General features: G+C 51.4%; 1 protein-coding gene across 2 annotated transcripts in view; it reads left to right on the top strand.

The window, feature by feature from the left end:
- Window positions 1–209: 209 nt before the first annotated feature.
- DNAJC7 (DnaJ heat shock protein family (Hsp40) member C7) overlaps window positions 210–10524 on the top strand; it is a 29222-nt gene continuing 18907 nt past the window's right edge. The window contains exon 1 of one of the 2 annotated variants that reach the window (XM_041001168.1): window positions 210–516. In XM_041001168.1, coding sequence (XP_040857102.1) covers window positions 440–516 — 77 coding nt within the window. In that variant the 5' untranslated portion in view covers window positions 210–439. Of the gene's footprint in view, window positions 517–6819; window positions 7861–10524 lie in introns of those variants that run through there. The other variant, XM_041001169.1, reaches the window with a different exon arrangement.

Here is a 10524-nt window from a genome sequence, read left to right as displayed (position 1 = left end):
CTCTTGAAGGTAGTGGCAGGCTGGCGTCCTCTTCCAGGGTTCTCCGCCGCTCAACTCAGTCGCCTCCCGAGCCGCACGCCCAGACGCTCCAGGACTTGGCAGTTGCTATGGCAACGAGGCTCTCGGACGACTGAGGCGAGTCGAGGCCTAGAGAGACAACACCCTCCTGCCTTCCATCTTTCCCCTCCCTCCTTTCCTACAGAAGGGCAAAGTGGCGCCCCCTACGCACAGGAATCGTCCCTGGGCCCCGGCCCCGGCACGGAGACCCCCGTGGACCTCCGGGAGCGGGAGGCCGCTCTGGCCCCCGGCGGAGCCTCTCGTTGGTAGACGGGCCCGAGGGAGCCCCTCTGGCCGCAGCTCCGCAGAGCCGCTCGATGCTCCGACCGGAAGTGCTCTTCACCGCCGGCCTCCCACCCGGCTCTCTGGTCCCGGCGGTAAGATGGCGGCTGCCGCGGAGTGCGATGTGGTAATGGCGGCGACCGAGCCGGAGCTGCTGGACGACGAGGAAGCCAAGAGGTGAGCTGGACGGCGAGGTCATGGAGGGGGCGGCGAGCCTCAGCCCCTGAGGCTCACGGAAAGCCGTCCCTGCCGCCATGCAGCCTCTGGCTGCCGAGACAATGCACTGCTCTCCATCTGCGATCCAGTCCGGGTGGATCCCCACGAAGGGGGCTCCCGGCGTCGGCCTGGCCTCGTTCCCTCCGCTCCGCTCCTTACGGCCGGGACGGGGCCTCCGAGGCGGTATCGCCGAGGTCAGGCCGGGTGGGGAAGGCACCGATGACGACTTCCTTAACTCGCCCCCCGACGCCCACCTGCCCGGGTCCGCCTCTGGACATTGTTGCCTGTCCGCACTTCGCTATCTGCCAAGCCCTTGCTCTCCTCTCTGCTTCTGCAGGAGCTCAGATCCCTCGTGTACGCTGGGTCCGAGGCGCTCGTGGGAGGCCTGGATTGACCTGGTCGCCCCCTGCTTCCCCCCACTCCCCGGAAGGCAGAGTGAGGGATTTGTGGGGCAGATCTGCGTCTGTCTGACTGCTCTTCCCTTCCCCCTTCCTGGTCTGAGGGCTTCACTCCTCCTGGGACAGCTGGGTAGCCGCAGTGCCTGGCGATTGCCAGCCCCGACCAGCCCAGGAGCTGCTGAGTGAGTGGTTTTCTAGAACACTCTGGGTTCTGGCATAGTGCGGGAGTGGGCTTTGGAACACAGTTGTGGGTCGTCACACCTGTTCTGTCCCCGCAGCCCAGCCGGTGGAGCGGTTTCTAGAAGCTTGGAGGCCTTTCCGGATCCGCTGCAGGTTAATTTGATACTTCTGGTGGACTCCCAGGGCCCCCTGCCGTCTTGTTCTCTGCTCCCTGTGGTGAAACCAAGCCCGTTGGGGTCTGCAGCCTGGGCGCTTTGAAGCGATGAGGAATTCGTTTATGAGATTGGAAATCAGAAGTAGCCTGAGATTACTTTCTTCTGGCCAAGTTAGAAGCGGAAGTTGCTAGTTCCTAGTCGTGCCTGCTCCAACCCAAGGGTAGCCCAGGGTCACAGTCAAGTTTCTGATCTGTTGCAAGAAGAGGTGTTCCACAGAGCTCAGTCACCCCCTGGGGTATCAGAAAAGGTGGGGTACTAGAGGCCCAAATCTCTCTTAGTGTTAAATTTTCTTGTCCTTAACTGTTTTCCTGGTATTGAGAGATGTGGTAAACTCCTCCTAACAGTGTATAATTGTAAAGATTTGCCTGGAAAGTGGAGTGGTTCTTTGTGTGCTGTGAATAGGAACTGTGGCCTTGTGTTCTTAAAGAAAAAAATCACAGCTTTAGGAGCAGACACTTGGCCAGTGTTGGACACCTGTGTCCCGTGTGGGAGTGCCTGAGCGTGGTTGTCCTTCCTGCTGATACGGACCCCAGGAATCAAGTAGTGACAGCTTGTGCGGTGGGATTCATTCCTGCCTTTCACAAGCAGGCCTGAATTGAATTTCTGATACCCGGCTTCCAGTCCAGACATTGGAGGAAGTGAACCAGCTGATGAGCGCTGTTGCCTCCCTCTTTCTGCGTGCCTCTTTAAAAAAAAAAGAATCACAGCCTTAATGCTTGGAATGATTTATTACAGAGTTGTACTTTTATTAATGTACAAAGTGAGTACACTGTACAACTTACGGTATTTGTTAGTGGTATAGTGAAATCAGAGTGTTGGCATCTGCTAAATGCCTTATTTCCTGGAACTTAATATGTCATTGATTGTAGCATGTCCAGCCACCTTATCTACCTCTTAGAAAAATGCAACTGTAAATTTAACTACTAAAAAAAAAAGTGCGTTCTTACAAGAGTTGTATGCTACATTTATTTACATGGAATTCTTTCAGACTTGATGGAACATGTTTGCTCTGTGGCATGCTCATGTACAAATAAAAAGGAAAACAAATGAAAATTAAATACTTACTACTTGGCGTTTTGCCACATAAGGCATAGTGGAGGCAGATTTTCCAGCATGGAGGCCGAGTGAAGGGTTGGAAGCGGTTGGAAGCGTTGCAAGGAGGTGGCTGCCCTCTTTTCTGTTTGCTGGTGTCCTCCCTCATAGAGGCCGTTTGCTATGGGCGTAAGGATAGTAGCTGACTACATTCCTGTCTTGTTAAGGCTGGCTGTCAGCTCCCTGACCTCAGGGATCTCCAGAGCTGCTTCAGTGAGGACCAGGTGCAGTCTTCATTTTTTACATTTTGGCTCAAGTGTTTCCTGTGGCTGCTGCTAAATGGTCACAGCCCCGCAGCGGGGAGGAGGAGAGGCCCGTTCCGGACGCTGGGTGGCACAGTTGCTGCGCTTGACCTGAGGCCATGGTTCCTGTCCTTTGCTTTAGCATCCCGAGAGAAGAAAGAAATGGACTTCAGTATGTTGGCCAGTTTCCCTTAACAAAAATTACATTTTCCTGTAGAATCTGAGACACTAAAGTGAAAGTTATGATTCTGTTTGCTCACCAGAGCACAAAGACCTCTTTAGAAACCAGAAGGCTAAATTGCAGGGGTTTTACATTTTAGCTGACCTCAGCCCTGCCGCGGCCTGGGAAGCCGTCAGCCTACCAGGTGTACTGATTGACTTGAATTAGGACACTGGTCCTGTTTCTTGCATGGGAGAGCAGCTGATGCCTGAGATTGTCTTGATTATAGTAAAATGGAGGGATTTCAAGTTTATCTGGAGTACACATTTTTTTTTAAGATTTATTTTTTATCTGAGAGGCAGATTCAGTGAGAAAAGGAGAAACAAAGATCTTCCATGCGCTGATTCATTCCCCAAATGGCTGCAGTGGATGGAGCTGAGCTGATTTGAATCCAGGAGTCTCCTCAGGGTCTCCCATGCAGGTGCAGGATCCCAAGGCTTTGGGCTATCCTCTGCTGCTTTTCCAGGCCACAGGTGGGTAACTGGATGGGAAATGGAGGAGCTGGGATATGAACCGGTGCCCATATGAATTGCTGGTGCTTGCAGGGGAAAGATGAACCAATTGAGCCATCGTGCCAACCCCTAAGCAGACACTTTTTGAAAGACATTTATTTGAAAGGTAGTTATAGACAGAAAGAGGGACGGAAATCTTCCATCTGCTGGCTTACTCCCCAAATGACCACACTGTCCAAGGCTGGGCCAGGCTGAAGCCAGAGCCTGGAACTCTCCAGCTGGATCTCCCATGTGGATGCAAAGGTCCAAGGCTTGAGCCATTCTTTGCTGCCTTTCCAGGCACATTAGCAAGGAGCTGGATGCGAAGCATAGCAGCCAGGATTGATCTGACACCCATATGAGATGCTGGCGTCACAGCCTTAACCTGTACCACAGCACTGGTTCCTAAGTAAACAAGAAAAGTCAAGGGCCCCGTAGATCAGGAGCTTCCTCATCCCTTGAGTTAGTTGATCCTGATCTTTTTGTATGTGTGTGTTGAAAAAAGATTTGTTTGTTTGAAAGAGCTAGAGAGAAAAAGGTAGAGACAGAGACTTCCCAAGATGGGCGAGTAGCTGAAGTTGGGCCAGTCTCAAGCTGGGAGCTTCTCCTGGGTCTCGGACATGAGGCTGAAGCAATGGACCGTCCTCTGTGGCTTTCCCAGCTGCGATAGGGAGCAGTAAGGAAGTGGAGCAGCTGAAATTCAAACTAGTGCACACAAGGGATGCTGGCACCACAGGCAGCAGCTGAAGCCCCTGTGCCGTAGTAATGTCTCCTCTGTGGGTTTTTTTGTTTTTGTTTTTAATAGAAAATCAGTTATAAAGAAAGAAGGAGAGATAGAGAAAGATCTTTCATCCACTGGTTCACCAAGTGGCTGCAACAGCTGGAACTGAGCTGATCTGAAGCCAGGAGACAGGAGCTTCTTCCGTGTCTCTCATGCAGCTGCAGTGTCCCAAGGCTTTGGGCTGTTCTCAACTGCTTTCCTAGGCCACAAATAGGGAGCTGGATGGGAAGTGGGGTGGCTGGGACACACACTGGCATCTGTATGGGTTCCCAGCGCGTGCAAGGTGAAGACATCAGCCACTAGGCTACTGCGCCGGGCCGTTTTGGTGCACTTGAGCAAGAGCAATTTTCTTTTAAATAAATAAATTTATTTATTTATTTATAGTTACACTTTCAAGATTTTATTTATTTTTATTGGAAAGGCAGGTATACAAAGAGGAGAGTCAGAGAGGAAGATCTTCCATTCGATGATTCACTCCCCAAGTGACTGCAACTGCTGGAGCTGAGCTGATTCAAAGCCAGGAGCCAGGAACCTCTTCTGGGTCTCCCACAGGGGTGCAGGGTCCCAAGGCTTTGGGCTGTTCTCGACTGCCCTCCCAGGTCACAAGCAGAGAGCTCGATGGGAAGTGGGGCTGCCAGGGTTAGAACCAGTGCCTATATAGGATCCCAGTGCTTTCAAGGTGAGGACTTTAACTGCTAGGCCACCACGCCAGGCCCATAAATTTTTTTTTTTTTTAATAATGATTACATGGTTGATCAGGGAGGGAAGAATTGAGGTTTAGGGAAAATTGGGTGAATTCATTGCTGCTGCTTGTTGTTCCTGGGAGAAGGGGAGAGACAAAGGGGGAGACCACTCATGACTTTCACACATCCCAGTACCCAGGGATGAGGAACCGCCACCTCCTATCAACCCAGACTCTCAGTGTGCACATATCCTGAAGGCGCTGTCCTAGTGGTTTGGATAGTTCTGAAATGCTGCCGATCTCGCCTCTATTAGGAGGATCCCAGGGCCCAGGACAGGAGACCAAAGCATCACTGGATCCCGCACCCCTGCAGCTCACGAACCTGACATCCACCTAGTAGATGGGCCCCAGTGCCTGGGACAGGAGACCCGAGCCCTGCCGAATCCCCTACCCCTGGGGCTCATGAACCCGGCATCCATCTAGTAGGTGGGCCTTGGGACCCTGGACCGGGAGACCCAAGCTCTGCCAGATCCCCTACCCCTGGGGTTCACAAAACCAACATCCACCTAGAAGGTAGGTCCCAGGTTCTGAGCCAAGCAACCCACACCCCACCAGTTCACCCATCCCCGGAACTCAGGAATCCCTCCCCCACCACGCAGTTAGGCCCCATGACCCTCTGAGCCAAGCTACCCAGCCCTGTCAGGTCCTCCGTCCCAGGAACTCATGTACCCGGCACCTGCTAGGCCCAGGCTGGCATGCATGACTCGCCTCACCTCAGCGTCTGCAGTGTTATTGCGTAGCCTGGCCTAGTCTAGTCTGCCCACTGTTCCAGCTGCAGCTGGTGGGTGCTGCAGCCTATCCCAGCCCAGCCTGATTGCTGTGTCAGTCCTAATGTGAGCTGGCTGCTGTTTTTTAAAAAAGATTTATTTATTAGAAAGGCAGATTTACAGAGAGGAGAGAGAGAGGGAGAAAGATCTTCCAACTACTGATTCACTCCCCAAGTGGCCTCAGTGGCCAGAGCTGAGCTGAGCTGAGCTGATCAGAAGCCAGGAGCCTTTTCCAGTTCTCCCTCGTGGGTTCAGGGTCTCAGGGCTTTGGGTCATCCTCTGCTGCTTTCCCAGGCCACAAGCAGGGAGCTGGATGGGAAGTGGAGCAGCCAGGATTAGAACCGGCGCCCATATGGGATCCCCGGCATGTAAGTTGAGCACTTTAACCCCTAGGTTACCACACCGGGCCTTTAAAGACTTATTTTATTATTATTTGAAAGATTACAGAGAGGACGGGGGACAGAGGAAGATCTTCTGTCTGTTGAGTCACTCCCCAAGTAGCTACAACTGCTGCAACTGTGGGGCTGCCGGGATTAGAACCAAAACCCATATGAAGAACAATTTTTTTTAAAGATTTATTTATTTTTGTTGCAAAGTCAGATATACAGAAAAGAAGATCTTCCATCCGACGATTCACTCCCCAAGTGAGCACAATGGCTGCATTGATCTGAAACCAGGAGCCAGGAACCTCCTCCAGGTCTCCCATGCAGGTGCAGGGTCCCAAGGCTTTGGGCCTTCCTTGACTGCTTTCCCAGGCCACAAGCATGTAGCTGGATGGGAAATGGGGCTGCCAGGATAGAACTGGCGTCTGTATGGGATCCCGTTCATTCAAGGTGAGGACTTTAGCTGCTAGGCCACGGCGCTGGGCCCAAATTTTTTTTTTTTTTAATTTTTATTGGAAAGTCAGATATACATAGAGAAGAAAGAAAAAAGATTTTCCATGCATTGATTCACTCCCCAAGTGGCCGCAACGGCTGGAACTGCGATGATCCAAAGGCAGGAGCCAGGAGCCTCTTATGGGTCTCCCATGTGGGTGCAGGGTTTGGGTCGTCCTTGACTGCTTTCTCAGGCCACAAACAGGGAGCTGGATGGGAAGTGGGGCTGCCAGGATTAGAACCAGCGCTTATATGGGATCCCAGAGCTGCTAGGCTCCTGCACCAAGCCTGAAGAGCAATTGTTATTAGGCCTAGATTATCCAAGTACTGACCAAGCTTGACCCTGCTTAGCTTTCCAAGATCATATGAATTTGGGTACATACAGGGTGGGTTGGCCACAGTCAGATCAGGCCCTTTCAGTTCCTGAATGCTGCCAACCTGCTGTGGATGCAGGTTGGCCTTTGATTTCCCTGCCTGTGTTGGTGCTGGGAAGGGCAGTACCCTGCGTCTGCGTTTTGGGGCGTGCTGTGCTGAGTTTGATTACCGCAGCGACTGGGGATGCTGTGCAGTGTGGTACTCACTGCAGCGTTTAGGCCTGCTGCTCACCACCCTCGCCGTCTTTCTGTCTCCCTTCTTTCTTGGCCTGTTTTGTATTCTTAGCATTTGGTTGCCCTAATCTGAAAGTCCCGAAGTAGGAAACCAGACATTGCCTGCTTGGGAGTTTGATCTTGAACCTAAATCGGTGTTCTTTCCTGTTGTTGAAGTGTGAGGTCAGAGATAGGAAAACACGGCAGTTGCGAAGAGGGAGCCCCATTCAGGAAGGTTAAACTTAAGAACAGAAAACCCTGACACTGGCAAGTGCAAAATGGCTTAGTAATCGTCACTGGAGCGAAGGTGAGACAGCAGGTCTCATCCTTGTTACCCGAGTTCAGATCTACGTGTTAAGCGGGAACAGTTTTGGGAAAATGTTGGGCCAGTTGAGTGGCAGTTGCCCAAGTACGCCTGTTCCTAACGACTAGAACTCTGATTGGCCCAAATCTCTGCCTTGTTATGCCTTCCAGCCAATCAGGGGTTAGTTGGGTCACTGAAGTTAGTATTTTAAGTTTTTAAAAGCTGGGCACTTGCCTTTGCTTGCTTTCTGTAGGACTGTGGAAGACTGGAAAGAGTGGTCAGTGGCTGCGCAGGGGCCTTATGGCATGAAGCACAGAGCCTGTGAGAACTCATTGCTCACTTACTCCACTAAAGTTTGGTCCCCTTTCTCCAGTCCTCGGTGATGTGGAAGTTATTTAGAGGTCGTTCCAGGTATTACTTTATACTGAATTTTAGCAGTATGAGCAGAACCCAGCGTGCGCATATGCCATTTGGCGGTGGGTTTTATCGGAGGGACAGCTCTTTCTCCACGCAGATCATGATGGTAGTTCCCCATTTGACCCCGTCGTGGGCAGGAGCTGAGTGGTTGAGGCTTCTGAGAACAGTAATAAGAATATATAAGGGTACTTCAGAAAGTTTGTGAACTGGAATTAAAAATATAAGTTTAACTTGGTAGAAAAATTTGAAATCCTTGTATAGTTTTCTTTCTACACATTTTCAGAGGCAGGTGGGAGGCCCAGATGGAGTTCCTGGCTCCTGCCTGGCCCGGTTCAGCTGTTGGGACCGTTTGGAGAGTGAACCAGGGAGTGGGAGATAGCTTTCTCTCTTCTCTGTTTATCTTTGTGTGTCACTGCCTTTCAAATAAAATCTTTTTTAGGAAATACACGTTTTTCATGAACTTTTTGACTCTCCCATGTGTGTGGATTTTGAATTTCACACCAAAATAAATATATCTTTTAATTCCATTTTCTACAAGATTTTTGAAGTATCTTCACATGAATTCTGTAGTCTGATTTTGAAGCCTGATGTCCTGTTGGCACAGTTTGTCTGGGGAGGTTTGTATTGTGAGATAAACAATTTTAACGGTTTTTTCTTTTTTTCTTTTTTTTGAGATCTTTCATCTGCTGGTTTACTCCCCCAAATGCCTGCAAAGTCAGGCCTCAATCCAGATCTTCCCTGTGGGAGGCTGAGACCCAGCTGCTGGAGCCAGCAGCTGCTGCCTGCCAGGTGGAAGCCAGGTTGGAAGTGGGGGAGCTGAAACTGACTGCACATGTTCCAGTGGGCTGTGGGCGTCCCGTGCGGTTGGTGCGACAGCTCTCCTGGTTTTCCTGTTAGTTTGGAAGAGGGTGTGAGGGACACGGGAACCTTCTCTTCTCCTGGAAGTTCCTGTCTGGGGGCTCTTCCTTGGGCAGGTTGTTGAGATGGTTCGCCACCTGTTACTAAGGAACCAAGAGAGTTCTTGAGAAGAAAACTCAGATAACCCACTCTGATTCCCCTCTTTGCCTTGCTCCCCACCCCCGCCACAAACAAAGCAAGAGGTAACTTTTTTTTTTTTTTAGATTTATTTATTTTACTTGAGAGAGAGGATGAGACAGAGTGGGCTTCCATGTGCCAGCTCACTTTTCAGATGGTTGTACCAGCCAGACCTGGGCCAGCCTGAAACTGGGAGCCAGGAGCTTCTTCTGGGTCTCCTATGTGGGTACAGGGTCCCAAGGACTTGAGCTATCCTCCACTTCCTTCTCGGGCCAGGAATAGGGAGCTGGATGAGAGGTGGAGCTAACCCTCCATCTGTGATGCCAAGATTCATTATGGGCACAGGTTTGAGTCCCAGTTGCTCCGCTTCCCATTCGCCATGTTGGCCCCAGCAACTTTTTCTCAGTAGTAGTTCCTCAGTCCCAAAGTGTTGGTGAGTGCTGGTATCCCTCTGGGGATAGAGAAGTCTCAGAATGAGGACCAAGAGTTCGAATGTCAGTGACCTAGGGGGAGTATGCCCGTGAGCCTCTGGCCAGTGGTGGGGCCCAGAGAGCAGCTTCGGAGAAGCCTATTCTCAGGGGTAGCTTTGGTTGACCTCGTTTCTCTGCAGGGCACCTGAAGGTGAGGTGACTGCTGCCATTTGAAGAACTAGCCGAGGGTTAAAGCTCACTACTGAGGTGGCAGTTTCTGTACAAACACACTGACTGCAGTGACAGATTCCTGTGACGTTGGAGTGGGCTCTCATGGGCTGTCCTTCCCTGCTCTGAGCACTAGAGAGCTCTGCTGCCTCTCACAGCCTTCCCCTGCTTCCCGCTGTACCCTCACGTCCCTGCCAGTCATGCTGCTACTGAGGCGTCCCCCGACTGTCCGCAGAGCAGTTGGAACTGGCGGAGTTGGGACTTTGCTTTATCTCCATCTTCTTCTACCTCTCCTCTCCTGGGGGAAGGAGAGTGGGAGTTTGGACTGTGCTGTGAAGGGGAAGTTGCCTTCTATAGGGAAGTTCAGAGTGCAGTTTTCATCCTTGTTTGCCCACTTCTGATCCAGCTCACTGCTAGTGTATTTAGGAAGGCAGCAGAGGATGGCCTGGGTGCGACCCACATGGGAGACCTGGTCTGGGCCCATAGCCCAGTGCCAGCTGTTATGATTTTGGGAATGAACCGGCAGATGCAAGATCTCCCTGTATCTCTTTATATGTCGCTTTCTGTAACTCTGCCTTTCAAACAAATGAAAATCTTAGGCTGGGGCAAAGCTGGGGAGCAGTCAGCTTTGCCAACAGGCAGCATTCGGGTCAAGCCCTCACCTCTCCATTTTCTCCGGATGGTGTGAAGCTCCCGCATACAGCACCTGGGGAGCACTCAGCTATTTGTGACGATGTTCCAAGTTGTAAATGGCTTCTGTTTACGGATGGGGAACTGGACTTCATGTCTTACTCCTGGCTTAGTAGAAAGTTTTTGTTATGTTTTGTTTTAAAGCAGCAATGACTGACTCGTGTTTGATAGGATCGGGTAGTAGGCGGGCCCTGGGCTCCTTTGGCTTATTCTCATGAAGGTCAGAGAGAGGGCAGCAGGCAATGGGCCCTGTGACATGCCACTGGGGACAAGAGGTCTCGGCCCGTGGGAAGAA

This window comes from Ochotona curzoniae, unplaced genomic scaffold (assembly GCF_017591425.1).
Source record: "Ochotona curzoniae isolate NIBS_2020 unplaced genomic scaffold, NIBS_Ocur_1.0 scaffold_2453, whole genome shotgun sequence".
Classification (NCBI taxonomy): domain Eukaryota; kingdom Metazoa; phylum Chordata; class Mammalia; order Lagomorpha; family Ochotonidae; genus Ochotona; species Ochotona curzoniae.
The sequence above is the reverse complement of the archived record's forward strand: the minus strand, read 5'-3'. Positions and strand labels throughout refer to the sequence as shown.